Here is a 25,241-nt window from a genome sequence, read left to right on the forward strand (position 1 = left end):
ATATTGCTTCTAAGTTAATTTTGATATAAATATTTTAATAATTTTGTATCATTATATTTTTATTTTTACTACTTGAGTATCAATGTTTATTAAAATGATTAAGTAAAAATGAGATTTTATTTTCATGTTGATATCTAATAAAAGCGGGAAATATTTACCGTTGATTCAGCGTTCTCATTGTAGACGCTAACAGTTGGCGCTAGTATCAATCTAGATGTCGTTGTATGTACTTCAGTCATTCAATGATATAAAAATATACTGTGTAAATTTATATATAATAAAATAAAATTTTTAAACAATATTAAAATAAAATATTTATTATTAATTAAGAAATTTTTTCGTATTTTAAATTCTTTATATATTATTATTTACTCGTTATTATAATAATAATTACAACAGAACGTTCTTTTTATTTGATGTTTATTTATCCTTTCGTCAAATTTAATTAAATATTTTATTTATTTATTTAAAATATTTTTCTTTAATATTTATAATCACATAACAAATAATCAAATGATTGAATTTATTTTTTGAATAGATATTTTATATTTTTATCAATTAACGTTTGTTTTTTGTTTATAAATGGAAGTATAAGTTTGCGAATCGTAAAATTTTTAGATAGAATAAAATTTTTGTAATGATATAATTTTTGAATATTTTCTCTTTCAATTATTGAAATGCCTGAACAAAAGGTAAAGTCAGATTTTTATTATTTTTTATAAAATAAAGAAAAATATTTTTATTTTAATTTATTTTAATTTTTCATATCTAATAAATAATCCATAGATTTTGAGGCTACAAGATGTTTGGCGTACTTGTAATAAAATACGAGCGGCAATATTTCGCGTGGGTTTTAATTTATGGGATTTTTACAAACCGTTAGATCCTAATAATAATTCTTTGATTTCAGGTATAGTATAATAATATGATATAATATAATATAATATAAATAATAGTATAATATAGTATAAAAATTACGAATTTTCATTTTTTCACTTTAATTTTAATAATCAATTTTTTTCCATATAACATTTTTAATTATATTTTTTCAATTGCACATATTTTTTAAATTATCATATTAAAATTTTATATTATTCAATATTATATTTGTATTTTATTATTATTGATTTTTAACAGATATGTACTTAGTATTTACAAATATTATATAATGAAGATTGTAAATTTGAATATGAACTATATAATGTTATTAATACACAGAGTCAAAATTTATTTCGGTATTGGCTGGCCCACTAAAGGATCAAATTGGTTTATCTGACAAAGAAATTTGTGACTTAGCCGATTATTTTCGTGTTCAAGATGGTCGAATATTTTACACACAGTTTTGCGAAATAATTCACAATAGTGGTATGATTAATTTAAATTTAATAAAATGTTAGAATGTTAGTAAAATATTAAATAAATTTAAAATTTTTTTAATTATTTATGTATTATTTATGAATATTTAAAAGGATTATATATATATATATATATATATATATATATATATATATATATATTACAAATTTATCACAAACTATTATATATTATGTATTATATGATACATAAATAATTATATTATTTTATATATTTTATTATTCATTTAAAACAAATAATTAGAAAATAAAGTAAATAATAAAGTAATGAGAAAAGTAAATTTTGAAAATTTGAATACATGAAAAGAATTTGTATTTATTTAACATAATGACTCGGTACCGTTAAGTGAACTCATCGTTGGGACAAAATTTATTTTCTCTCATAAATATTCGTATTTAACTACTATTTGCGACACATTAAATAAAAGAATTAAATAAAAAGTATAGCTTTTTCCTATAGTTCCTGAATTTGACAAGAACAAACCACTTGTAACTGGATTGGAATGGGAAGATCCAGAACACGTAAATCGATTAAGTGCAACAGAATTTCGAAAATTATGCCTTATACTTACTCAAATTGCCGTTCTTGTGAACAAAAGAAAGCTCATATTAAGGCCTTATTTCCAAGATTACGAATTGGTACGTAAGAGATAACTTTTTTTATTATTAATAAAAAAAAATTAACCCATTTTACGTCTCTTATATTTTTATCCTTGAATGATAAATATTTATTATTATTTATTTCCTTTTTTTATCCAGATTTCAAAAAATGCTGGAACCGTAACTTTCACTCATTTCGGACGGATCCTAAAATTTTTAGGTATTCTTCTTGCTTCCGAGGAATTTGGTTTGCTCGTAAAAAGATTCGCAAAAGATGCATACACGATCAATTATGTGGCTTTCTTAAAGGCGATCGACGAAGTCCAATCGTATTTTGATAAACATCAAATGCTGGCTCTTGGCGGAGTAAATATTTTATGGATACTTATTTCTGCTTTATTATTCATCATCACTAAAGATTAATTTATTTTATTGGCAAATATAAATTGCAAAGTGAAATTACAATAATTATTTCACTTATTCAAAAGGAATTTCTTGATCAATTTCCTGGTCGTATTATCACGGCTGAATTACCGAAACTTCCGAGGCCGGAAATTGGTAGAGTTATACCAAGCAAAGTATTTGGAAAGCAAGCGGTATTTCATCCGGTGATGGAAGAACAAAAAACTGTAATGCCTTTGATGGAGATAATTCAACGTATTCAAAGACACATATTAGAAAATCGAATACGTGTTTCGGAATTTTTTAAGGTGATAATAATTTGTAAACAATAAAATCTTCTTCCTTTTTTTAATATTATATAAAATAATATAATTTTTAGTAACAATAAAAATCTAATTTTCATATTTTTAAGATATTTTTATATATATGTGTGTATACAATTTATATTAATATATCAGAATTCATACTTGAAATTTGTTTATCTCATAGATAAACAATGTCAAATAGTAAATAAATAATTAACGGTTATAATTGGATAACAGGATTTTGATCCTCTGAATGCGGGTAAAACGACAGTTTCTAACTTTAGAAGAGGATTGGACGGTCTTCAGGTTTCAAGTTTGGGGCGTCTTTATCTTGCGGAAACGGAAATTGACTCGCTTATTGCGCTTTACAAAGATCCAAATGATCCAGATCGTGTGTGCTGGCGTACATTTGAAGATGACATTGATAAAGGTATTTTTTTTTTTATTTTATACACTGTGTGATTGATTTATTTATTTTATTTTTTTTTTATTTTTCGTTTCATTTCCAGTGTTTACCGTGAAGGAACTTGAAAAATTGCCGAATTTGAAGGTTGAATCACCGCCAAAAGAAATAGAGGAGTTAAATCGGAAAGGAACTTCAGATTGGCAATGCCAAGAAAAAAGCAAAAGGGATCTTTGCGAGGAAACATTGTTGAAAATTCGATATCGCGTCAATGAAAGACGAATTTTGATAAAACAATTTTTCAAGGATTACGATCGGTATTTTTTAATTTTCATTTCATTATTATTATTAAAAAAAAGTAGATATTTTTACGTTTTTTTAATTAATTTTTAGGCATAACAAAGGTCACGTGTCGCGTTCACAATTACGCCAAGTTTTAACGACTGCTGCTATATTGTTATCCGAAGAAGAACAATTTGCATTAGAGCAGAGATATAATAATGATTTAGGGTTCAATTATAACTGGTTTTTAAAAGAATTAGAAGCTTTGCCAATCGAGGAACCATTATATCAGTCTATGTTGAAAGAAAAAAGATTGATAAATGCTGAAAAACCGCCAGTGGTGCTCACAGATGATGAAACAAATATCCTTTTAATTTTAGCCAAAATTAAAGCGAAAGTTGTGCGCGAAAGGATAAAGGTAAAGCATAAAATGTGAATATATTTTTATATTCTTCCTTTATATTCAATATTTTTACTTTCATGGGAAGGTTATCGAATTTATGCGTCAATATGACGTACATAACGAACACGTTATAAAAAGAACAGAGTTTCTGCGAGGGCTTGATCAACTACGTTGTAATTTGTCTTGCACAGAAATGGGAACTATTATGGACATTTTTCAGTCGCCTTTAAGGTATACAATATATATATATATATATTTTATAAATAATTAAATTATCTTAAGATAATATATTTTATATAATCAAAGTGATTATAAATATTTTAACCTCTATGTTTTCAAGATTCCAATTATAGCTTCTAATAAAAATAGATCTAATTTTTCAAGTAATTTACAATATTTGATCAAACGAGGTTAAAATATCGTTTAATTTAATTTTCAATATATTATTATTATTTTTTTTTTTTTTGCAGGCCAGATTATGTAGATTATGTCAAATTTGGGGAAACGGTTGAAGAAGCTGTTACTACGGGAAGTTTGGAAAGGGCTCCGCTTTTAGTGCCTGTACAACACGTGCCTTCAGAAGCTTCCCCTAAAACATTCTTAAATTTCGAGGAAAGGCACATGGCAACGGTGGCAATAGACAAATTAAGCAGATTACACGAACCAAACCTCGAAGAATTGTTCAAGGTCTGCAACAAACTGTACAACTATACAACTATTTAAAATCTTTAGATTATATATTTAAGAATGAATTAAATATCGCATAATTAATATTTCATAGTATTTCATATTTCATATCAAATGTTTAAATATGAATGGATTTTTTTTTAAATAATTTTCATTTGGATTTGAAATTATATATCTTTACATACGTATGTATAATCTTCTTCTTAAATTACAGAATTTCGATAAAGAAAATATTGGTACAGTCTCAAAAGAAAGTTTGATGAAAGCTTTGTCTATTAGAGATATGCTAGAATTAATCACCATGAGAGAACTGGATGCTATGCACAAATGTTTTTCTGTACTAAGAGGTGGTCGTTTGGAAATCGATTATCGAGCATTTTTGCGTGCTTTATCTTTAATGAAAGAGAACAGAAGATATATGCATTTCTAAGTTGTTGTGTTTATATATATATATATATATATATATATATATATATATATATATTTATACATATAAGTTTTATTATAAAATAAAAATTGTGTCGTTGTATTATATTATATATATGTAAAATATTTTATGTGAATCAGATTATGTTGTCGATTCTTATATATATATATATATAATATAATTAAATATTTGTGATTAATATTATATTATTAAATTGTATATTTTTATATTATTCTTTTAAAAATCCAAATATAATTGATTTTTTTAATTTTTATAAATACATTACTAATATATTTGTTTGTAACTATTATATTAAAAATTATTCAATTTAATTATTGCATTTTGTTTTTATTTCAAAATGTTTCTATGAAGTAAGAATGTTCCAAATTTATCTATTTGAAATATTTTACAGAATTTTTTTAAATATCTTTAATATATACATATATATATTATGCAAATTTTATTAAGATTTAATTAATTAATATTACTTTGAAAATTATAAAGTAGAGTTATAATTTGAAGCTAGTTTAGAAAAATGATTTAGAAATTTTAAACATTTTCTTTCTAAGCTACACCTGACGTTAGTGGTACGAAGGGACAATAGAAACTTTCTCTCTTAAAGGGATTAAATATCCGACCCCCTGGACCTTGGATATTTGATTTAGCAGTAATAAACTTCGATCGTTTTCTACCTGAGTTACAAATCCGTTTGTTGAGTTTTTTTTTTGCCAAGCAATCTTAATGTTAATGTGTACTTTGATTATTTTGGTCTTTTACGTTTATTTATAGATAAAAGATCTTTTATGGATTATCCGATGAATAAAAAAAAAAACAACTTTGAATTCTTTTTTAGTTTCTTTTTTTAATCGTTTAATGATAAGCTGTTAAATATTATTTACATATATCATAAATATATTTAATTGATCATATATTTTCCTTTATTTTAATTTGAAAAGTAATTAAAAAATTAATATTAAAATAAAGATGTTACATGTTAAAAAGATATTATATGTGAATATTTATAATGTTTTAAAGATGCAATTAAAAATTATTACAATGACAATATTGAATATTATTGTGTAGAAAATGATAAAAATATTTATAATGTATAAAAATTTAATTGAATAAATTTCGTAGATCAATAAATTAAGACAAAAAACTATTAAAATCAAATAAAATCAAGTACAAGCAATAATTTTCTAAAACAAGCATAAACAAGGAAAAATTGACGAGAAAAGAATAACAATCAGCGCCATCTCTTAAATATTCAAATTATTTATTCAAGTATTTCTTTGAAGGAGGGTAAGATAGAGTAAGAATTCACTACTAACGCCATCTGTTATATACACTGCAAAATATTTTCATAACAAACGGCGCTGATAATAAATTCCTGTCCTACCTTATCCTCCTTTAAAGATGTTTTTCTTAATATCTAAGAGATGGCGTTGATAGTAAATTCTTACTCTACCTTACCTTTCTTTAAAGAGATACTCTTGATACTCAACAGATGGTACTGATACAAAATTCTAACATATCTTTATCTTTTTCTAATTATTTTCTGTCCTTTCTTTATGTGTTTCATTTGCGGCACTCTAGAGATGGCGCTGATTCCCTAATTTTTACCATATCTCTGTCCTTTTTTCGCTATTTGCTCTCCTTGTCTATACTTAGTCCATGCGTGACTACAAACGAGGATGTAAGTACTTTCATCATTTATCTTTTGAGATTACAATGTATCTTAATGTTTGATACAAAAAATAAATATTATATTTCTCAGTTTTATAATGTATTTCTAGGATGATATATATATTTAATTTTTTTCAAATTAATTTATAGCATAAAATTTTGAAAAATATTTGAGAAGAAACTTTGTCCCCATATAACAGAATCTAGTTCAATTGATGATTTCATAAGATAAATGTACCATTAGAAGATAAAAATTCCAAATCTTCTCTTACACTCTATAAATCATCGAATCATTTTTCTTCCATACCAAGAGGAATATTCATCTTTGTTAAATATTATGGAAAAAGTTCAATTTTTTACGATTCTTTTCAATCTTCTATAATAGCAAATCTCTGTCCAAGTCTTTCACAATAGTAGAAGTTGGATGAAATCAGGATTTTTGAAAAGTTACTTTACAACTATTATGGAATCGAAATACGATGTTGCACAATTTTCCTCCCAACGACGAATCCTTGTCCTCCCATTATCCGAAATATTTTTTCTCGTCACGGTAAATTACGTTTTACGTGTTAAAATTCGCCTCGCATGGAGGACGTGGAGGTAATTAAGTGGAGAAGCGGGGTCCTAGAGGTTGTGTAAAAAGACGCGGAGGTCAGAGCTCGTGACCCACTTTGCCCATCGACAACTACTTCCTACTTGGAGAACATCTTGTTCTTCCCTTGTTGAACGTAGCAAACGTAGGCAACCTTTGCCTCGAAGAAATATTGCTTTAGAAAAATCGTGTCGAGCGGTAATCGAACATCTTTTCGAGAACTTTGACGGCCATCGATCATTCACGAATTACACGTGGAGCTTCCCTTTTTCTTTGCTTTCGATCTAATAATATTCTTCTCAATCCTGGATTAATATCGCTCTGTCTCTGTCAATACAATATCTCCGTCTCGCTCCGTCTAACCTTTATCCGAAATCAAATTATGCCTATAACCTAACCTCATTCGACATCTTTGTATGGAATGACATTAATCCAATTTTCTACAATTTAATATTTAATTAATTCGGTGATAAGAAAAAAGCTTTTGTAATACGATAGATGGCAGTGAAATCGTTTCATTTATGTGATATAGGAAATATTTTATTTTTTCTTTTTGTCTTATTGTTGAACTATTAAGAACAAGAATGTTATTGAGTGTAATTAATTAAATATGTGAATTATGATGTTTAATTACACTATTGAAATAATTATACACGTATTTCAAGAGAATTGACAAATTCATGGTGTAAAAATTCGAGTAATTATATCTTTAATTAAGGACGAGTTAAAATCAGTGGGATTTAAATACGTATTTGGTAGGAAATTTTTATTCATGATAATACTGACGCTTACTTAAATTACACATGGTTGTAATTATTTCATATATTCATTTCTAACTGAAAGTAGATATATCTTTACCACTTTTCTCATGTTTCTCCTATTGCCATTTTTGTACACAAATTCCCATAACCAATTTTGCGTAATCTTTTGGTACTTTTAATGATTTATGGTTTTATAATCATTTAGGTCGTGTACAGTCTTCTATAATTATAGGAATGAAATTTAAAGAAACTAATTTTATTTGATAAATTAAATATTATTTAGAGAATATATATCAATAATTTAGATAATATAACAGTTTTATAAATATTTAATAAATTTGAAAAAATATCTTTAAAATATATATGTGTATTTATAACATTTCATTTTAAAATAAATATTTTTTCACGAATTATTTTGAATTTATCAAAATATCAATTTATTTATTTAGAAAAAAAATGTGAGAATTATATCATCATTAAAGTATGTTTATAAATTTAATTAGTGTAAAATTTTAATTAATAAAGTATCAATAAATCCATCAAAAATATAATCAACCATAATTTAATAATATTAAATTTATTTACTCTTAATTTAATTTAAATTTTTGTTTCCTTCCCATCTTTTTCAGAGGTTCTACAATTTCAAAATGAAATTGATCTTTGCTTTTCATTGCATTTGCCTAATTGCCACTTTCGTTGACGCTCAAGTGCCATTACTGCTACCAGGTGATCTTCAAAGTCATCTCTCGAAAAATTGATGCCAGAATGTCCACGAGTCGAAACTGCAGAAAATCAACAGAAAAATATTTTCTCTGCCTCATTTTTGATTGCTTACAGCGTGTTGAATCAAAAAAATCTTCGATATCGATTAATTTCAAATAAATCGTAATTTTTTGTACAATTTATTCGAAGATAAAAGTAACAGTAAATTTATTAATTAAAAAAAAATCGCTATTATTTATAAATCAAAACCTTCTATCTTACATAGAACGAAATTTATTATAAACAACATATCACATCGAAAGCATTAGAAGATTATTTTACAGAGAAATCCTAGACCTAACCTAAAAATTCTGACTTTAAATGAAACTTTGTCCACATATAGAATAATAATACAATTTCTTTCACGTTTTATATATACAATTTCGTCTAGAAATTTTTATTTTATAAGATAGATCATACAATAAATACAACTTCACCTCTTTAAATAATATTTTTTAAGTTAAAAACTAATAAAAATTGTCCAAATACTTTCACAAGCAACTTTACAACTTTAATACTCACTTTTTATTTAATTCATCGTTAAAAATCTCGTCTCTCGCGTACACTTGTTACGAAAACGAATCCTTTTCCTCCAACAATCCCAACGATAAACACGACGATCCGCAACGAACGAAATTTAGTAACAACGCTTCCTAACCTTCCTTACAAGCGTGTACGGTGTACTTGCGATTCGTATCTTGAAACAGAACACCCCTTTCTACGTGCATGGGCATCGTGCATGGGCCAACAGCCATGAACCCTCGAATCACCCCTCGAATCCACCACGGTGGAACCCGGTTCCAACGTATCCAGTTACCACGTTTCGGGACGTGCACGTGCCTCGTTGTTGTCGTCCGGTGCTTCACCTGACACGTGGCAATTTTCAATTCCCCAAGTTGCCGCGACGCGGGCTGCTTGACTTTTTGATGTGACACTTGACAGAGGAGGTGACCTCGCTTCAACCCCTTCCCTAAAAAGGGCCGCGTTGTTTCATGTTTTTTTTTTTTTTTTAATTAGGGCGAGATTAAGGGAAATGATACGAGAAATTTTATATCGGAGTGAATCTAGTTTTTTTTTTTTTTTAAATGATGGAAAAAGGTTAAAGGTTTCTTTTAAATTAATGAATCGAAGCATTACTTAAATTGTGTATCGCGTATATAATAAGTATATATTTTGAAAAATTATAGAATTATTTTAATTATTAATTTATTGATTTTTATTTTAGATTGTTAGGGATAAAGTGATGCATGAATCTTTTTCCTGGATTTATAAGTAGTAACAGGTTGGAAAAATTGGATAGGATTAAATTAATGAATTCGATTATTAAAAATATTCTGATTTTATATTTCAACAAGTAAAAGTAACATTGAGAAATAAAATTTCAAATTAAATTCTATTTATGATAAAGAAAATTCTATTTGCTTACATTTTGTCGCAAATAGAAATGGTGACATAATGGAAACACAATTTTCGAATATTCAGGTATTCGAAATATTAAAAATCCATCCAATTCTCCATTTTCGAAGAAATATTCTAAATATCAAAATTATTATTGCTTATTCAGAATTAAATTTTATTTCCACTATTGTTATAATAAACAAAAGGAAAACTCGCGAAAAATATTATTTCGAAATAATCTGATGTACAATTGGAACAATGGAGGTTCCCTTTTAATCAATCCGTATTCCAGCACATCTAATCTACGATGAAATCGGGTTTTCGGGGATGATACAAGGGATGAAGTGGGCGATGTGATGTAAAAGGCAGAAGGTACAGTTTTCAGATTTTGAAGAGAGTGGGTCAAGTGGGTATCGACCATGCAGAGAAGCAGAGAAGAGTTATACAGGAAGATTCGATTTCATTCTCTGCCTTCATCTTTGTTCAGCTATATTTGCTCTTCGACATTGTCGTCCATCGAGACGACATAGAACCATAGAAGGCAAACTATATTTGTCCATACTTTGCCTCTGTTGGCTCACAGCACCGTGCAATTCGTTGCTCAACCATTAATAGCTTTTCCCAGATTTTTCTTTTTCCCTTTCCTCGCTGTATTTCCACATCCAAGCATTGTCTCTTGAACGAATTTTGCCGATGAAACTCGTACGTCAATTCGGAATGATTCATATTCGATGATTATACGGTTAACGGTTCTATTTCGAACTTTTTTCACTGAGTTTACCTTGCAATTACGCCATCGATGAATTTATGCTACGTCACGTTTTTTTCGAATTATCCATTGTTGCAAAGATTTATGACAGATTATTCGAGAAAGATGTGATAAATCGTGGTGAACGAACCGAGTTATCGAGTACGTAATTTTATCAATTATGAAATAAAGTAATATTTTTTGTAATATATTATTAAAATTAAATTTATTAAATTATTTTAATATCGTGTATATATTATTATACTTTGAATATTTTTTTATTCGTAAATTAAGACAAATTAATCAATATCGAACAGAAAAGTTTTCAATTTCGTTTACTTTCTGATTCTTTTCGTTAGCAGAAAAAAATAGATAATGTTTAATGAATTTTATTTTCCATTTTATTTTCGTTTGCCAAAGAAAGAAAAAAGAAAAGAAATTCGAAATTTTATTCAATCAAACTTTATTTCGATCGATTCATTCATCGTTATGATAAAACGATTATCATATAACGTGCGTTTTACAGTGTTTCGTTTACGAGGTCATATGCCTCTTCACCTTCATTGACGCGTCCCTCGACCATTACCTACGTGTACGCGCAGTCTCACCTGGAGGACCCGTACAGCTGATCAATGACGCCCAACTTGCTTATTTTCCACACCAACGGTATAAATAAATTCGCGAATAAGAAAAATATCATTTAATTTCTAGGAAAAATAATTTTTCCATTATACAATACGATTCTTCTTTTTTAAAAATTTTTCAATATTAAAAATTCTAAACTTGAAAAAATACATCTTACATAATTAGAAGAATTATTATTCCTCTCAGCTCAAAGGTCAAAGAAAATCAACCTTACAAAAAAACAATTCTTTCCTATTAAAAATACCATACCTTTCCTTCAAACTCGACCTCCACACCAAGATGAAAATTAGAAAATATATACTCATTGTTGTACAAACACACCACCACCAAAGTTTCAATCAACCAAACAACAATCTCTAATAGAACGAATCTTGGACGAATCTCATCCAAACTTGCATAACACCATAACAATAATTATCCCAACTCACCTTGGCAGACCCCCGAGATACCTGTCCAGGTGGTGGACGCCAAAGTTTCAATCAACCAAACAACAATCTTTAATAGAACGAATCTTGGACGAATCTCATCCAAACTTGCACACCATAACAACAATTATCCCAACTCACCTTGGTAGACCCCCGAGATACCTGTCCAGGTGGTGGACGCCAAAGTTTCAATCAACCAAACAACAATCTCTAATAGAACGAATCTTGGACGAATCTCATCCAAACTTGCATAACACCATAACAACAATTATCCCAACTCACCTTGGCAGACCCCCGAGATACCTGTCCAGGTGGTGGACGCGTGGACCAGAAGGGGAGCCCGAGTGACGACTCGAGGCGCAGGCTCGTCTCCGTCTCCACAGTCCACGCCCCCCCCGACTTCGATCACGTCAGGGGCGGTTGGAGAGGGGCGAGTGGTGGTGGTGGGGCGAGGGAGAGAGGTTGCGCGGAGGGAGCGAGACAGGAGGGTGGGTCGCGCCCCCCGTGGGGCCGCGTGACGTCACGAGGGCCGAATCAATATCAACGGAGCCATACCTTCGACGCCGGTCCTTGACTACGTGAGAGATACAGACCAGTTCAGTACGGGGTGGCCTCCACGACCGTTAACGACGCGTTTAGAGAGCGCGCCGCCGACCACGCCGCCGCCGCCGCCGACGACGACGAGCAAGAGGAGGGCGAGGAAAGTCGTCCTCCGTCAGTCCTCCTCGATCCATCGATCCTCGTCGACCGAAATCACGCGAATAATAATTCGACGAGATATATCGTTCGCGCCAATACAATTTGCTCGGCTTTTTTCCTCCCCTCCGCCCCCCTCCCCCTCTCTCCGTTGGCGCGCGCTGAGTCGAAGTGATTGATCTCTGAATGTTGCGGGAAAGTATTATTTGTGGAAAAGGTGGTGGAAGATAGGGAATTTTTGGAAAGGGATTCGTTCGTCGAACAGCAAAGCGAGTAAGTAATGATTCTTTCTCTCTCTTTCTTGCTTTTTTTCCTCCTCAAATTCGATGACTTGTTCGAAGAATGACGTTTCCATAAAAGTCTCCCTCTCTCCACTCTCTCCCTCCTTTTGTGGCTTTGAAATCTGGATAGAATTGTTTCTTTGTGTACACGAGTTCGTTAAGATGAACAAAAGAGTATATCGAAAATAGTTTTTCTGTTTTTCGCGATCCAATAGTTACGTAAGACGAGCTTCTATTAATTCGAAGATAAAATTCGATTGATCTTCCTCGTGTACAATTTCGATGATGCAAAAAATTAAAGAGAGATGAAATACATTCAGAAATACACACACGCGCGCACACACGCATAAAGTGGAAAGATCCAGCTCGATCTATTTCAGGTGAAAGACCGTACCGTGATCGGTGCCGGTGGAAGAATAACCGAGGGGGAAATATCGGGGAGGAAGGAAAAGCAGCAGAAGGGAAGCAGCAAGTTTGGTGAGTTGGGTGAAAATCGATGGCCATCAGCGCCCATGGGCGGCCTCGCGTTTAGAACAAGGAATAGCCCCTCCCAGAAGACCTCGCTACGGTGGGGTGACTGCTGCCCCCCAAATCCCAACCCTCCGTCGTCGTCGGCCGTCTGGAAGGACCGTCATCAGGACATGCCTCCGGTACCCGTGTGAGGCTGTCCCCCACTACTTCGTGATTGTACCCCGCGGGGTCTTCAGAGGTACTGTTCGCTCATTCTTGCAACCCAAGCACGGAAACACACCTGTTTCTTTTTCCTTTCTTTTTGTTTCTCTGTCTCTATCTCTATCCCTCTACGAAGATTCTATTTAATCACGCATGTCTCGTTGCTATAAGCTTCACTTGTTGTTACGTGGCCTTCTCTCCCCCTCCCCCCTCTCTTTTTTCGAGGATAAAGGAATCTGTAAGATTTTTTGATCGTCCAAGACTCGAGAGATGGAATTGGATTAATATTTCTTTTTTTTATTATTTGTAAATAGAATAATTAATTAGGCGTAATTTGGTGGAATTAGATTCGATCATTTGGAATTTGAAATGAACTTTATTCAGTTTCGTGAAATTTAAAGAGATATTTGGTGGTGGTTTTTAATTGTTAATTTCCTTGGAAAATGTGAAATAATTTAAGAGAAATTTTCTTTATCAGAACGATCTTATCATTAACCAAGGTTTCTACTTTGGAAGTAATTAAACGATTGGGGATAATGAAACTTTATTAAATTAAATTAAACGAGGGTTTTTAAAGAATCCTTTCCTTTTGGACTACTTTTTTTTTTAATTAGCAAAAATCTATGTTATAAATATTTTCATCATCGCAGACTTGTAGAGATATTCTTGAAAGATCGATTCTAGAGACTGAAAACGAATGAAAAAGTTTGCAAGCAAAAATAGACGATTAAACTTTATTTATTACAAAGTTACGAGTAATCGAAGTTTAGAGCGAGATCCCCCTCGATTTATCTAACATATATTTCTATACATTCGCTTTGATCTTTAATCCTCTCAAATATTTTAACACCCTGTATAAAATCTCTCAATATAATTCGAACTGTATGAAGACTATATACTTTCTTAAAACGATCTGAAGCTGATGATCCCAGCAAAGAGTTCTCAATTCCTTTAATTCCAATCGATCATCATCTTTATACTGTAGCATAGGAATTTTAAATTAATCCTTAAATTAATCCATTAATTAAATCGTAACGCAAATTAATATAATTAATTTCGTTGTAAATCCATAGGCGAGGCCTTGAACGTCTTCTCTCTTTTATTTATGTTATCATGCTTTTTTACGTTAGCAAGCTGTGAGTATTTTTTTCTTTTTCCTTTTTTTTTTTTTTTTTTTTTTTTTTAAATAGAAAATTTAACCCTGCATAGTGTGAAGCAGGGCTAATGGGATTAGAGGGTGAACTCAACCGAGCGATTAAATGCCTTCTGGGTAAGAACGTAGAATTTACAGTTAACTGCACGCATTAGACGCGAGTGGATCGCGTTAATTGACTAGGAAAGCGGAATGTAATTTCACCAGGCTGATCGAATCCTTCAATAAAAATATATAGATTCTTTCTAATGGTATCCGTCCAATGACATTCGAATGCTCAAAGTGGAACAAATAATTAATTATGATGAAAGAAATAAAAATGTATTGTTCTTAAGACACTTAGTTGACTTAAATTCACTACTATATTCGACCTTGAACTTTATCAATTCACTATCAATCAGCAAATCTAATTTCCTTGGGATTATATTAATTTATGTTGCTGAAATGGGAGAATTATACTTCATTTTGAAATTTGGGATTAGTGAATGATAATTGAAAGAAAGATCCAATTCTAATATTCTAATATTTTTCTTTTTCAAATTGTAAATTGTCAATAAAAGAATAAAATTTTTATTCAATACTCTTAGTAATTCAATATATAAGTATAAACAGCAATATTAAATAACAATAAAAATTACTTCCATCGTCTACGTTAAATTGTAAGTATTCATTGTTTAACAGAATTAATTAATATTTCTATAAAGTACACAAATTATGAAACGAGTAAACAGATATTTCAGGACAAATAAAAATATAAATTCAAGAAAACTTATAGTGCAGTTAACATTATAAAGCTAATAATAAAGAAAATTTAAATATCTGTATATCACATTGTTCACTCTACTCCTCACCAATAATTGAACAATTCTTTCGACCAACCAATTGCAACCCTTATGAATCAACCTTAATATAAATATACCTAATAAAAGATCCTGCAACCAATATCTCTTCCCTTCCCTTTCGAAATGCAAATATATAATTTTCAACGAGGATCGATCGATACATTATTGTGGTGGCAGGTATCCGAATCTCCCAAAATCGGATCGACCGCCATACCTGCCGGACTTGCGTCTCCGCCAGTTCGAGTTCACGCAAGTGGACCCGTACTCACCGAAGATGATCAACTTCGCCGGTATCGTGTCAATCGTCCTTTTCTACGTTCTCATCCTGGCTGTCGGAATATGGGCGGCAAGGAAGAAGGAAGCTGGCAACGACTCGGAGGAGGAGGTGATGCTTGCCGGCCGTTCGATCGGCCTCTTCGTAGGGATATTCACGATGACGGCGACCTGGGTAGGAGGCGGGTACATCAACGGCACCGCCGAAGCCATCTACACGAGGGGCCTGGTCTGGTGTCAAGCGCCTTTCGGATACGCGCTCAGCCTCGTTTTCGGTAAGTTCCCTTTTAAAATCTCCTTCAAGCAATCGATTCCTTTCTTCGATTTTCTCTTTAAAAATTATTTATTATTTTATTTTATTATTTTTTATTGAAATTAGAAATTATTTATTATATCCTCGTGGATATATATTTGTGTTGAGAAGATTGAAATATCGATCTGTAACATTGGTATTTTTCTTATAAAAAATAAATTTATGTATTATTTGTTGTGCATATTCATTCTTGATAGAGGAAATTTAAAGAGGTTCTTTAAGTTTTGATGAATTGCATTGAATTAAAATAAGAAGCTGTTTTGATTGTCGCTTGTCTTTGTTCGAAGAAGTACTTTTGTGATGATATTTAATTAGATACAAAGGCAAATAATTATTAAAAATGCATTTTAAAGAATCCAATATGGTTATATTATAAATAAAAGAACTCTCACTTCTCTTCTCTCTTTAAAGCTTGCAATTAATACTGGTTCAAAGTTGATCGAGAATTTCGATTTAAATTTAATTCTATTATAACGATAAAACGTTGGATAAATTGATAACATCTCCCAATGTTTATTCCTTCGTAGTTGGAAGAAGTTTATAGTCGCTCGAGAACTTGATAATTCTTAACGGCGTAGTATAGAACACTTGCAATCAAGACTTGTACGTGCAACTAACTTTCCAACGTGGCCTCGAGAAAGAATAAACATGTGACTACAACCATAGTCCATAGTTGAAACTATGTGCGAGCTATTTACAGAACAATCGTGTAAAAAATGTATGACAATTTTCTATAACAGCGAAAATAATATAATATCTGCTTTAACAATTAACCATTTTCTTTATCCAAAATTGTTAAATGAAAAATTTATAAAAAATCCTAATACCATAAATACCTTTAATCCTCTAATATAAGTTCAATCGGTGATTGCAACGCAGGTGGAATATTCTTCGCGAACAAAATGCGAGAACAGGGGTACATCACGATGTTAGATCCTCTTCAAGACGCGTTCGGCGAGCGTATGGGAGGTCTTCTTTTCCTTCCTGCGCTCTGCGGTGAGGTGTTCTGGGCAGCTGGTATCCTCGCAGCTCTGGGCGCGACGCTGGCAGTCATCATCGACATGAATCAGAGTGCCTCGGTTATTTTGAGCGCCTGTATCGCCGTTTTCTACACGCTATTCGGCGGTCTTTACTCTGTCGCTTACACCGATGTTATTCAACTTTTTTGCATCTTCATAGGATTGGTAAGCCAAGTTCATCTCAAAATTTCGAATCGAACACTTTATACTTTCTTTTCTTTGCTTTAAGATTCAATAAGCTCACGAATCGTCTGAAAAAAAAAAAAGAAATAAATTTCGTTTCTAACAGAGAGAAAAGTGTCATTGGATTACGAAATGTTGTACTTTGATTATCTTGTGTTAAAAGTTGGTTTTGCAGATCGATAGAGAGGCTCAAGTACTGGAAGTATTTATATATTACCAAATTCATTCCGTGTAGACAGTGACCTAGTTCTTTCTTCCAGAACGTTATCAGATTATCAATTTATTTCGAACTTCATCAGATTGAAGAATTTACGAGCAATGTAACATTTTATATTTCGTATTAGATATAGTTTTTCGCAGAAACGTTACAATATTTCCCCTCCCCCGAATTTTTTTATTCTCTCTTATCGATTTTTTGTTTTATCTTATATTTAATTTTCGCCAAAGTTTCGGCATATTTTTCTTGTAAATTTCTTTCCTCCATTTTAAAAATCATTTTTTCTGATTTAATTATATCTATTTTGGCAATCATTCATTAGCTGTAATGAAAAATTAGGTTGTTTTTCGAGATAACTATTATAAATATCAATCACTTGTAATATTCACTTTACATCTATTTTTACATTTTTTATAATTCAATTCGAAATCTAGAAATATGTTTCATAACTTCATTTAATTAAATGTGATAGCTTGCGAAATTGATTAATCGTTTAAAAATATAAATTTCTAAAGTATATTTAATAAGAAAAGACGTGTAATTTTCATTACATAGTGGATGTGCATTCCATTCGCTTGGACCAATCCAAAGGTGCAATCTCTCAAGTCTATGGAGGTGGATTGGATCGGTGAAGTGAAGCCTGGGGAATACTGGTCTTACGTGGATTATGGTCTTTTGTTGATATTCGGTGGTATCCCTTGGCAAGTATACTTTCAACGTGTCCTGTCCTCGAAGACTGCTGGAAGAGCGCAAGTGTTGAGCTACGTAGCCGCGATAGGGTGCATTATCATGGCCATACCACCTGTCCTGATCGGTGCAATCGCCAAAGCAACGCGTGAGTATCCATCTCTTTCCATTTTATCAAATTTTAATCAACTATCTCTCTTATTGCTCGTTCAAAATTATCTTGATTGGATAAAAAGATATACTTTTCACAAATATAAAATTCACATTATAACATCCTTTCTGCACATTGAAATTGTCATTTAAAGAAGGAAGAAAAAGAAAAAGAAGAATCTCTAAATTTTTCTTCGAACAAAATTATTTTCACCTTTCTCCCTATCAAAAAAAAAAAAAAAACGTGTAGATAATTCACACAGAATTTTCCCAACGAAAAGAAGAACCGAAAAGAAAAAGATTCTTGATGAATAAAAATTTCAAAAGGTACGCCCCCAGCTGTTCATTTTCTACGCTCAGGAGTAGTAAATTCCAATTTCATTGTATTAATAATAAACGACTCATCCCCTCTCTCTTTCTCTCTCTCTCCTACTTGGCTGGTTTCGACCAGGGAGAAGGGAAGAGAAACACGTTTTCATGGGTTCCCGAAGTTGAAGGGGGATTGAATTAGACCCGGTTTGCTCGTCATCCCCTTCTACCTAACTCGCGCTCGTAGCCTACTTGACATTTGGTGGCACTGCAGACAGAGGACTACTGGTATTTACAAGGTTCCACGGGTCTAAGCGGGCCGGTGTTGTAACGGAAGGGTGTGTGGGCGAGGGTTGGCTTGATATCCCACAGCGTGTACAATAGCGTGGGATCCTGTCATATGGCGCGAGGGCGAGGGTGATAATGCGGCTCGTGCGCTACACGAGTTGAGCACAATGGAACCGCTGGAACTAATGCGGAACACACTGTATCGCTATCTCGCGTTTATTTTTTCTTTACTCACCGGGCACAAAGACAAATAGTTTCTTATCTCCTAGTTTTCTTTTATCTACGATACCATCAGGTTTCTTTTGTTAAATGTTAAGTAACAATTTACTTAACATGTAAATTGATTAATTATTATAATGATTCGTGCAATTTAAGTTTAAATTAAAGTTGAAAGAAATTAGGAAATAAGAGGCGTTAAAAAATTTTTGTTCCAGCTTGGAACGAGACAGGGTACACAGGCCCGTATCCCTTCACCGAGGCAGAGACGAGCATGATTCTGCCAATGGTCTTGCAGTACTTGACGCCGGATTTCGTTTCCTTTTTCGGGTTAGGTGCGGTGTCAGCTGCGGTGATGTCCTCGGCGGACAGTAGCATCCTCTCGGCTAGTTCCATGTTCGCCAGAAACGTTTATAAATTGATCTTCCGCCAGAGGGTAAGTTCTTGCACAGACGGCCGGGCATTCCACATTCGACAAACATCGTATGCGTGTCGAGAGACACGTACCATCGTCATTCACTATCGTTATCATGCTTTCATCCTTTCATTCTCTCATCCCTTCGAAATATTATAACTCCGTTCGAGGAATCGAGGATCTCGCATCCATCATCAATCAAAAAGAAATCTCTAGTCACACGCACACAATTTCGAAAAACTCGAACATACGATGCTCAATTTGTACGTGAATTCTTATCCTGGCTCCTGAATCCACCCGAAGGCGTCCGAGATGGAGATCATCTGGGTGATGAGAGTTGGGATAGGCGTGGTCGGGGTGCTGAGCACGGTGATGGCGTTGACGATACCCTCGATCTACGGCCTCTGGTCCATGTGCTCGGACCTTGTCTACGTGATCCTCTTCCCCCAACTGTTGATGGTGGTCCACTTCAAAGAGTACTGCAACACTTACGGCAGCCTGGCCGCTTACATAATAGCGTTCATCGTGAGGATCAGCGGCGGCGAGCCATTGATGGGTTTACCTGCCCTAATCCATTATCCGGGCTACGATGAGGAGACGAACACTCAAGCGTTCCCGTTCCGAACGATGGCCATGCTGATGTCCTTGGTTACGCTGATAGGCGTCTCGTACGGCACCCAGGTGGCCTTCCTTACCGGCAGGCTAGCGCCCGGATACGACTTCTTCAGGTGCGTGGTCAACATACCGGAGGACGTGGAGAGGGTCGGCCCTGACCCGGCCGAGGGCGAGCAAATGGCGGTGCTCGCGGCCGGTATAGGCAGGCTGTACGGGAGCAAGGACGAATCGAACGGCCGAGTGAATCCTGCGCTCGAGCCGGACTACGACATGGAGCCGGGATGCGACAAGGCGGCCGGGGAACCGGAAGCTGTTGTCGGCGGGGGTGGCGGCGGCGGGGCCGGGGCCCACCTGGTGCCCCACGGCCCGAACGTGCCACGACAGCCGCAATCCAGCACCGCGTTCTAATCCCTGGTTCCGTGTTCGGATGCTGTGACCAACAATAAGTGCGGCGGTGCAGGTCTGTTTTCTTTTCTTTTCTTTTCTTCGTCGATCGAATAGTTTTCTTTCATTCTTATCCTCTCTCTCTGTCTTCGCATTGTTGAGTTCTGGGAAGAGACGAAGTTGAAGAATAATTTATAGAGAAAATTTAAAAAGGAGAAATATTGGAATTAAATCGAGAAACAGATGGAAGAAATATTCGCGTGTCTCTATTTTTTTTCTTTTTTTATTCAAAAAATAATCTTCGAGTTGAATTCAATAGTTTCAAATTATTTTTTCGTATTACATTTCTTATTATATATCCCCTTACGTCCACGAAGCTACGAAACACATATGCCAATATCTGCTCCAAGTTCTTCTACGAATTTTCCTTTCGTAATTACGCGTAATTTAAGTGATCACAGTTCTGTGTAGCTCATGTACCTGCGTTCGAAAATGCTGATTCGTCCTCTTCAAACGACTGTGAGAGAAAAGAAGCGTGAAAGGGGATGAATGAGCGAAAACTGGAACTGGAAGAGGGGAAATGTGCAATACTCGAGAGAGAAATCGAAGCTTCTTGGACGGTTTGGTGAGGTTTTGTTTGTCCCCTGTGCCGCCAATTAGGCCTAGTGATCTGTTTCCTTTTTTTTGAGAAATATAATATATATATATATACATACACACAAACACGTACATATATATACGCAATTACGAGGGCGTAATCGCACACGTAATCGCGCATATACACGTATACGCCATGTATTTAGAGTTTTATCGAATTGCTTGAGAAAAACTAACGTCTTGATGCACGACCGATCCGTCCCTCCCTCCTCTTCCCCATATCCCAGAGGATTTATTACAATTAATGATAAGAGAGATAATTAAAAAGAATCCTCTACGAGTTGAATCGTGGCGAGCGGCTTACTCGATCGATATTTTACGTATAGGGATTTATATAAATTAATGTTATACATATCGAGAATTTTTAGAATTGTTGTTTTTAACGATTGTTAGATTCACTTGAACCTCTTCCATTGTACGACTCGACTCCATCTTCTTCATCTTCGCACCATGTTAATAAATGTCGCATCCCCCATGTGAAATTTTATCACTCGAGACTGCGTCGAGTCTCGGTTATGGAAGAGTTGTGGTAAAAGTGAGCGGGAGAGGAAGAAAGTGGACAAAGTGATAACAAACGATTAACAGGCTTTTTTCTACTACCTGCGATCGATCGTTCTTCCCGTTCTGCTTCTGGTCACGCGCGAAGGAGATAAAAGGCGACGGTGGTACGCGCCTTTTGTTTACGTTATCACGAAGTTAGCCGCTCGTCCAAGCTGTTCGAGACTCTTCGCCCGACTCTAAAACAATTCTAAAAAATTGAACTCACGTGTGAGTCTAATCGCATAAACTTTTGACAGAAATAATAAAATAATATAAATAAACTTTGGACAGAAATAATATCGATCCTTAAAAATATATCATTATTCGATAATACGCGTTGAACAATTTTGTACAAATATTGCTTCAACTATAAATTTTTTTCTATAATGAATCACGATGCGTGTGAGTCGGCGTGAAGGATCGAGATTCACGGACGAATCGGTTGTTGCATCGGATTCGTTGTGTTTATTATATAGTATATATACATATATATATCCATACACACACATACATACATACATACACATTGTACGATATAATTGACATTATCGGCGAGACGAGTGATTTCTCATACACATACATACACACACACGTACATACAAGAAGACTAAAACTCCGTAGTTTTTAACGTGAAAGAAGATACGAATTATCGCTGCTGTTATTGGTTTCGAGAAATTGGTTTATCAGAGTAGAGATGACTTATGTAACTATATCGTTTAATAAACGTAGCCGTCACATTGTTCGCGAAACGATCGTAACGCCTATGTAGTGGTATTATACTGCTCGTCGCATAGAGTTGCTCATCCCATCTGTTTTACCAAAAAGAAAAAAAGAAAAAAAAAAAATATATATATATATATAAGAAAAATGTATCAGAGAGAAATCCAAGTTGTGGCGTATTATTTAATCGAGTAGGTAAGACACCTACTTATTCGATCTCCGAATTATATTTCTCTCGTTCGCGGATGAAAAAAAGTATATGGAATTTTTAACAACAAATTTCTCACCTACCCCGTTTTCGTTAATATTCTATCCATGGATGAATCTCGAAAGAATGCATTGCATTTGTATTGTACAAATTATTTGACGATATCGTACGAGAATGAAAAGAAAAAAAAAAAAAAAAGAAAGAAGAATAAATCTTTTCATTTCTCTAAATCGAAACTGCATTAAGAATTACTTTTTTTTAAATTCTCATCTATTGTTCATCGTTACAAATTCACAAAAAGAAAGAAATTGAAAGTAAACGTGTATACACACGTTGTCTTGCCGTCTCAACTTGTCAACTCGTGAGAAATACGTACGATTTTTCTTTTTTCAAGAAAACGAGGGAGTTAGTTCCGGACGGAAGTGATGTCTCGTCGCTTGTTAAGCGAGGCGTCTTGGCACGACGGTGAAATTACCGTGTTCAGACTTATACGAAGGATCTCATGTATCACGTGTGTACGTCTCGCGCGTTCGCAAACCCATCTTCCTTTTCTGATATGTGTTGTTATTCGATCGCGGTTGTTACGAAAGACTTTCACTCGATGATATCGAGATCGTTGGAAATTATTAACATTTCCACGCGCAAAAAAAAAAAACATAAAACATTTTATAGTCAACAATTATTCTTTTTATATACATATAATGAAAAGTAGAGCTAGATGATCGTAAAACGTTTCTTTGATGAGAGAAATTGCTCGATGGAAAAATTCTCGATGAGGGATAATAAAAGGAAACAGTTGAAAAATTCAAAGATACATTTAATATCGTCGAATCGAAGAAGAAGTATATATATATATATATATATATATATAAATTACTAGTTTTTATACGGATTGTGAAATTTATTTTGCTTTCACTTCTCTGAAATTTTCAGAAATGGAAGAAAGGTGATATTATTTCTCAAACAGAGTTGACAAGTTGACGGATTCGCAAGCATAAAAAAAAAAAAGAAAAATAATTCTTTTTATCCACGCTTCCATCTTTCGTCGTGTATCGTATATATATATATCATCATGTATATGGGGAGATAAAACAGTTGTCTCGCGATATGCGAACAAATATTGCGTTTAGATGCATCCGTGCGATAAAGCATCCGTTATTATTCGTAGTGGCGTATAAAGTGTTAATTATGAGAGAGAGAAACGGCCACTATAACGGTTACTATATACATATCAAATATCGTGCGTTGTAACGATGTAACGGGAAACCTATATCACGATGCGTGCTCTACATATACACATTTAGGTATAATATAATTAGATAAGATAAGGGAGAGAAGAGAAAAAAGAAGATAAATATATATATAAGATATGTATATACGTATTATATATATATATAAAACGTGGTTAATATCCTCTCGCAGAAAAAAGGGATCGATGGGGTTCGAAGCTTTATTTCGGGAATTAGGAGGATCCTCTCTAGTTTTCAATTTCTTTTTTTTTTTTTCGAACGAGTATCCTCCTAATTTAATAACCGAACGATTCGTGGGTGGCAGGATCGTGAGAAAGATCGAGAGATAAAGAAAGGAGAAATTGCGAGCAATGAACAAGGCTGCCTGAACGCCGAACAAAAAAAAAATGGCTGAAATCGAAACTGATCGATGGGCGCGAAACTAATAATTTAAAAAAATCCGGTGTTACGCATGGAGCTCAACGCTCCACCGCTTTGAATTCGCGAAACCTAATGTTAATTGTATACCTATTTCGTCCTATCTCGCAAGCCTGGGACGCCTATCTATTATATATATATATATATGTATGTATAAATATATATAAATATATATATATATATATATAAAGAGAGAGAGAGTATTATACTATGTGTAAAAGAAAAAAAGAAAAAAAAAAAAACGCCCGACTTCATCCCCATAAGAGCATATCCATGTATATGTATCACGAAAGCGTTATATTGTATTATACGACATATTATACGTGTATAATTGAGAAAGTGAACGCGATGTTGATTGTAAATGTTAAAAATAAAAACAGTGTATAAAAACGCACTTTCTGTCACTCTTCAATCAAATTACCTCGAGGCGAACGAATAATTTGAGAATAATTTAAGAAAAAAAATTTCAAATAGTGAGATGTAGATATATTCGGTTAGATCTTGAATATCTTTGATGTTCAAGAAAGAAGAAAAGGATATATTGAGGTTAAACTTAAACTTGACTTATTTCTTAATATCAAAAATTGAATTAAATATAGGGGATTATAATGGATTCGAAGAAAGGAATGGGCAAATAGGTCAGGACACACAGGTGTTGTAATTCCATCGAATCGACGTAAGGGGACGTAGGTTGTGATATTGATAGGTGTTTTTAGCCGGGTTACGACGGAAATAGGAAGAGCTCTCACTTATTCATGCCTTCCCGGTATTCGAGTTAGGGGAATCGATAAATCGACCACACACCGAACGTACACACCACCCCCCTCCCCAGTCAAC

The 25,241-nt window shown here is 33.3% G+C and overlaps 3 protein-coding genes across 3 annotated transcripts; 2 read left to right on the forward strand and 1 right to left on the reverse strand.

Annotated features, from left to right (window-relative positions):
* The first annotated feature begins 677 nt into the window (after positions 1-677).
* Positions 678-4,919, forward strand: LOC551661. The gene is made up of 12 exons (XM_624050.6): positions 678-692; positions 787-910; positions 1,219-1,365; positions 1,834-2,012; positions 2,133-2,339; positions 2,462-2,683; positions 2,918-3,110; positions 3,190-3,400; positions 3,477-3,783; positions 3,854-3,999; positions 4,239-4,455; positions 4,670-4,919. Exons 1-12 carry the CDS (start codon positions 678-680, stop codon positions 4,883-4,885), a joined length of 2,184 nt encoding a protein of 727 aa, XP_624053.4. The 3' UTR covers positions 4,886-4,919.
* Positions 4,920-7,854: 2,935 nt separating this feature from the next.
* On the reverse strand, positions 7,855-14,536 carry LOC100576263. The gene is made up of 6 exons (XM_026441698.1): positions 14,448-14,536; positions 13,506-13,588; positions 12,182-12,298; positions 9,342-9,653; positions 8,507-8,703; positions 7,855-8,141 (listed from the first exon to the last, which is right to left on the reverse strand). The coding sequence occupies exons 1-5, from the start codon at positions 14,534-14,536 to the stop codon at positions 8,564-8,566; spliced, it is 741 nt and encodes a 246-aa protein (XP_026297483.1). The 3' UTR covers positions 7,855-8,141; positions 8,507-8,563.
* On the forward strand, positions 12,479-24,374 carry LOC408935 (high-affinity choline transporter 1). Its single transcript, XM_392464.7, has 7 exons — positions 12,479-12,868; positions 13,257-13,585; positions 15,721-16,091; positions 17,009-17,313; positions 18,104-18,383; positions 19,417-19,634; positions 19,917-24,374. Exons 3-7 carry the CDS (start codon positions 15,818-15,820, stop codon positions 20,634-20,636), a joined length of 1,797 nt encoding a protein of 598 aa, XP_392464.3. The 5' UTR covers positions 12,479-12,868; positions 13,257-13,585; positions 15,721-15,817; the 3' UTR covers positions 20,637-24,374.
* Positions 24,375-25,241: the final 867 nt, after the last annotated feature.

This window comes from Apis mellifera, linkage group LG7, assembly GCF_003254395.2.
Source record: "Apis mellifera strain DH4 linkage group LG7, Amel_HAv3.1, whole genome shotgun sequence".
In the NCBI taxonomy this organism is placed as follows: domain Eukaryota; kingdom Metazoa; phylum Arthropoda; class Insecta; order Hymenoptera; family Apidae; genus Apis; species Apis mellifera.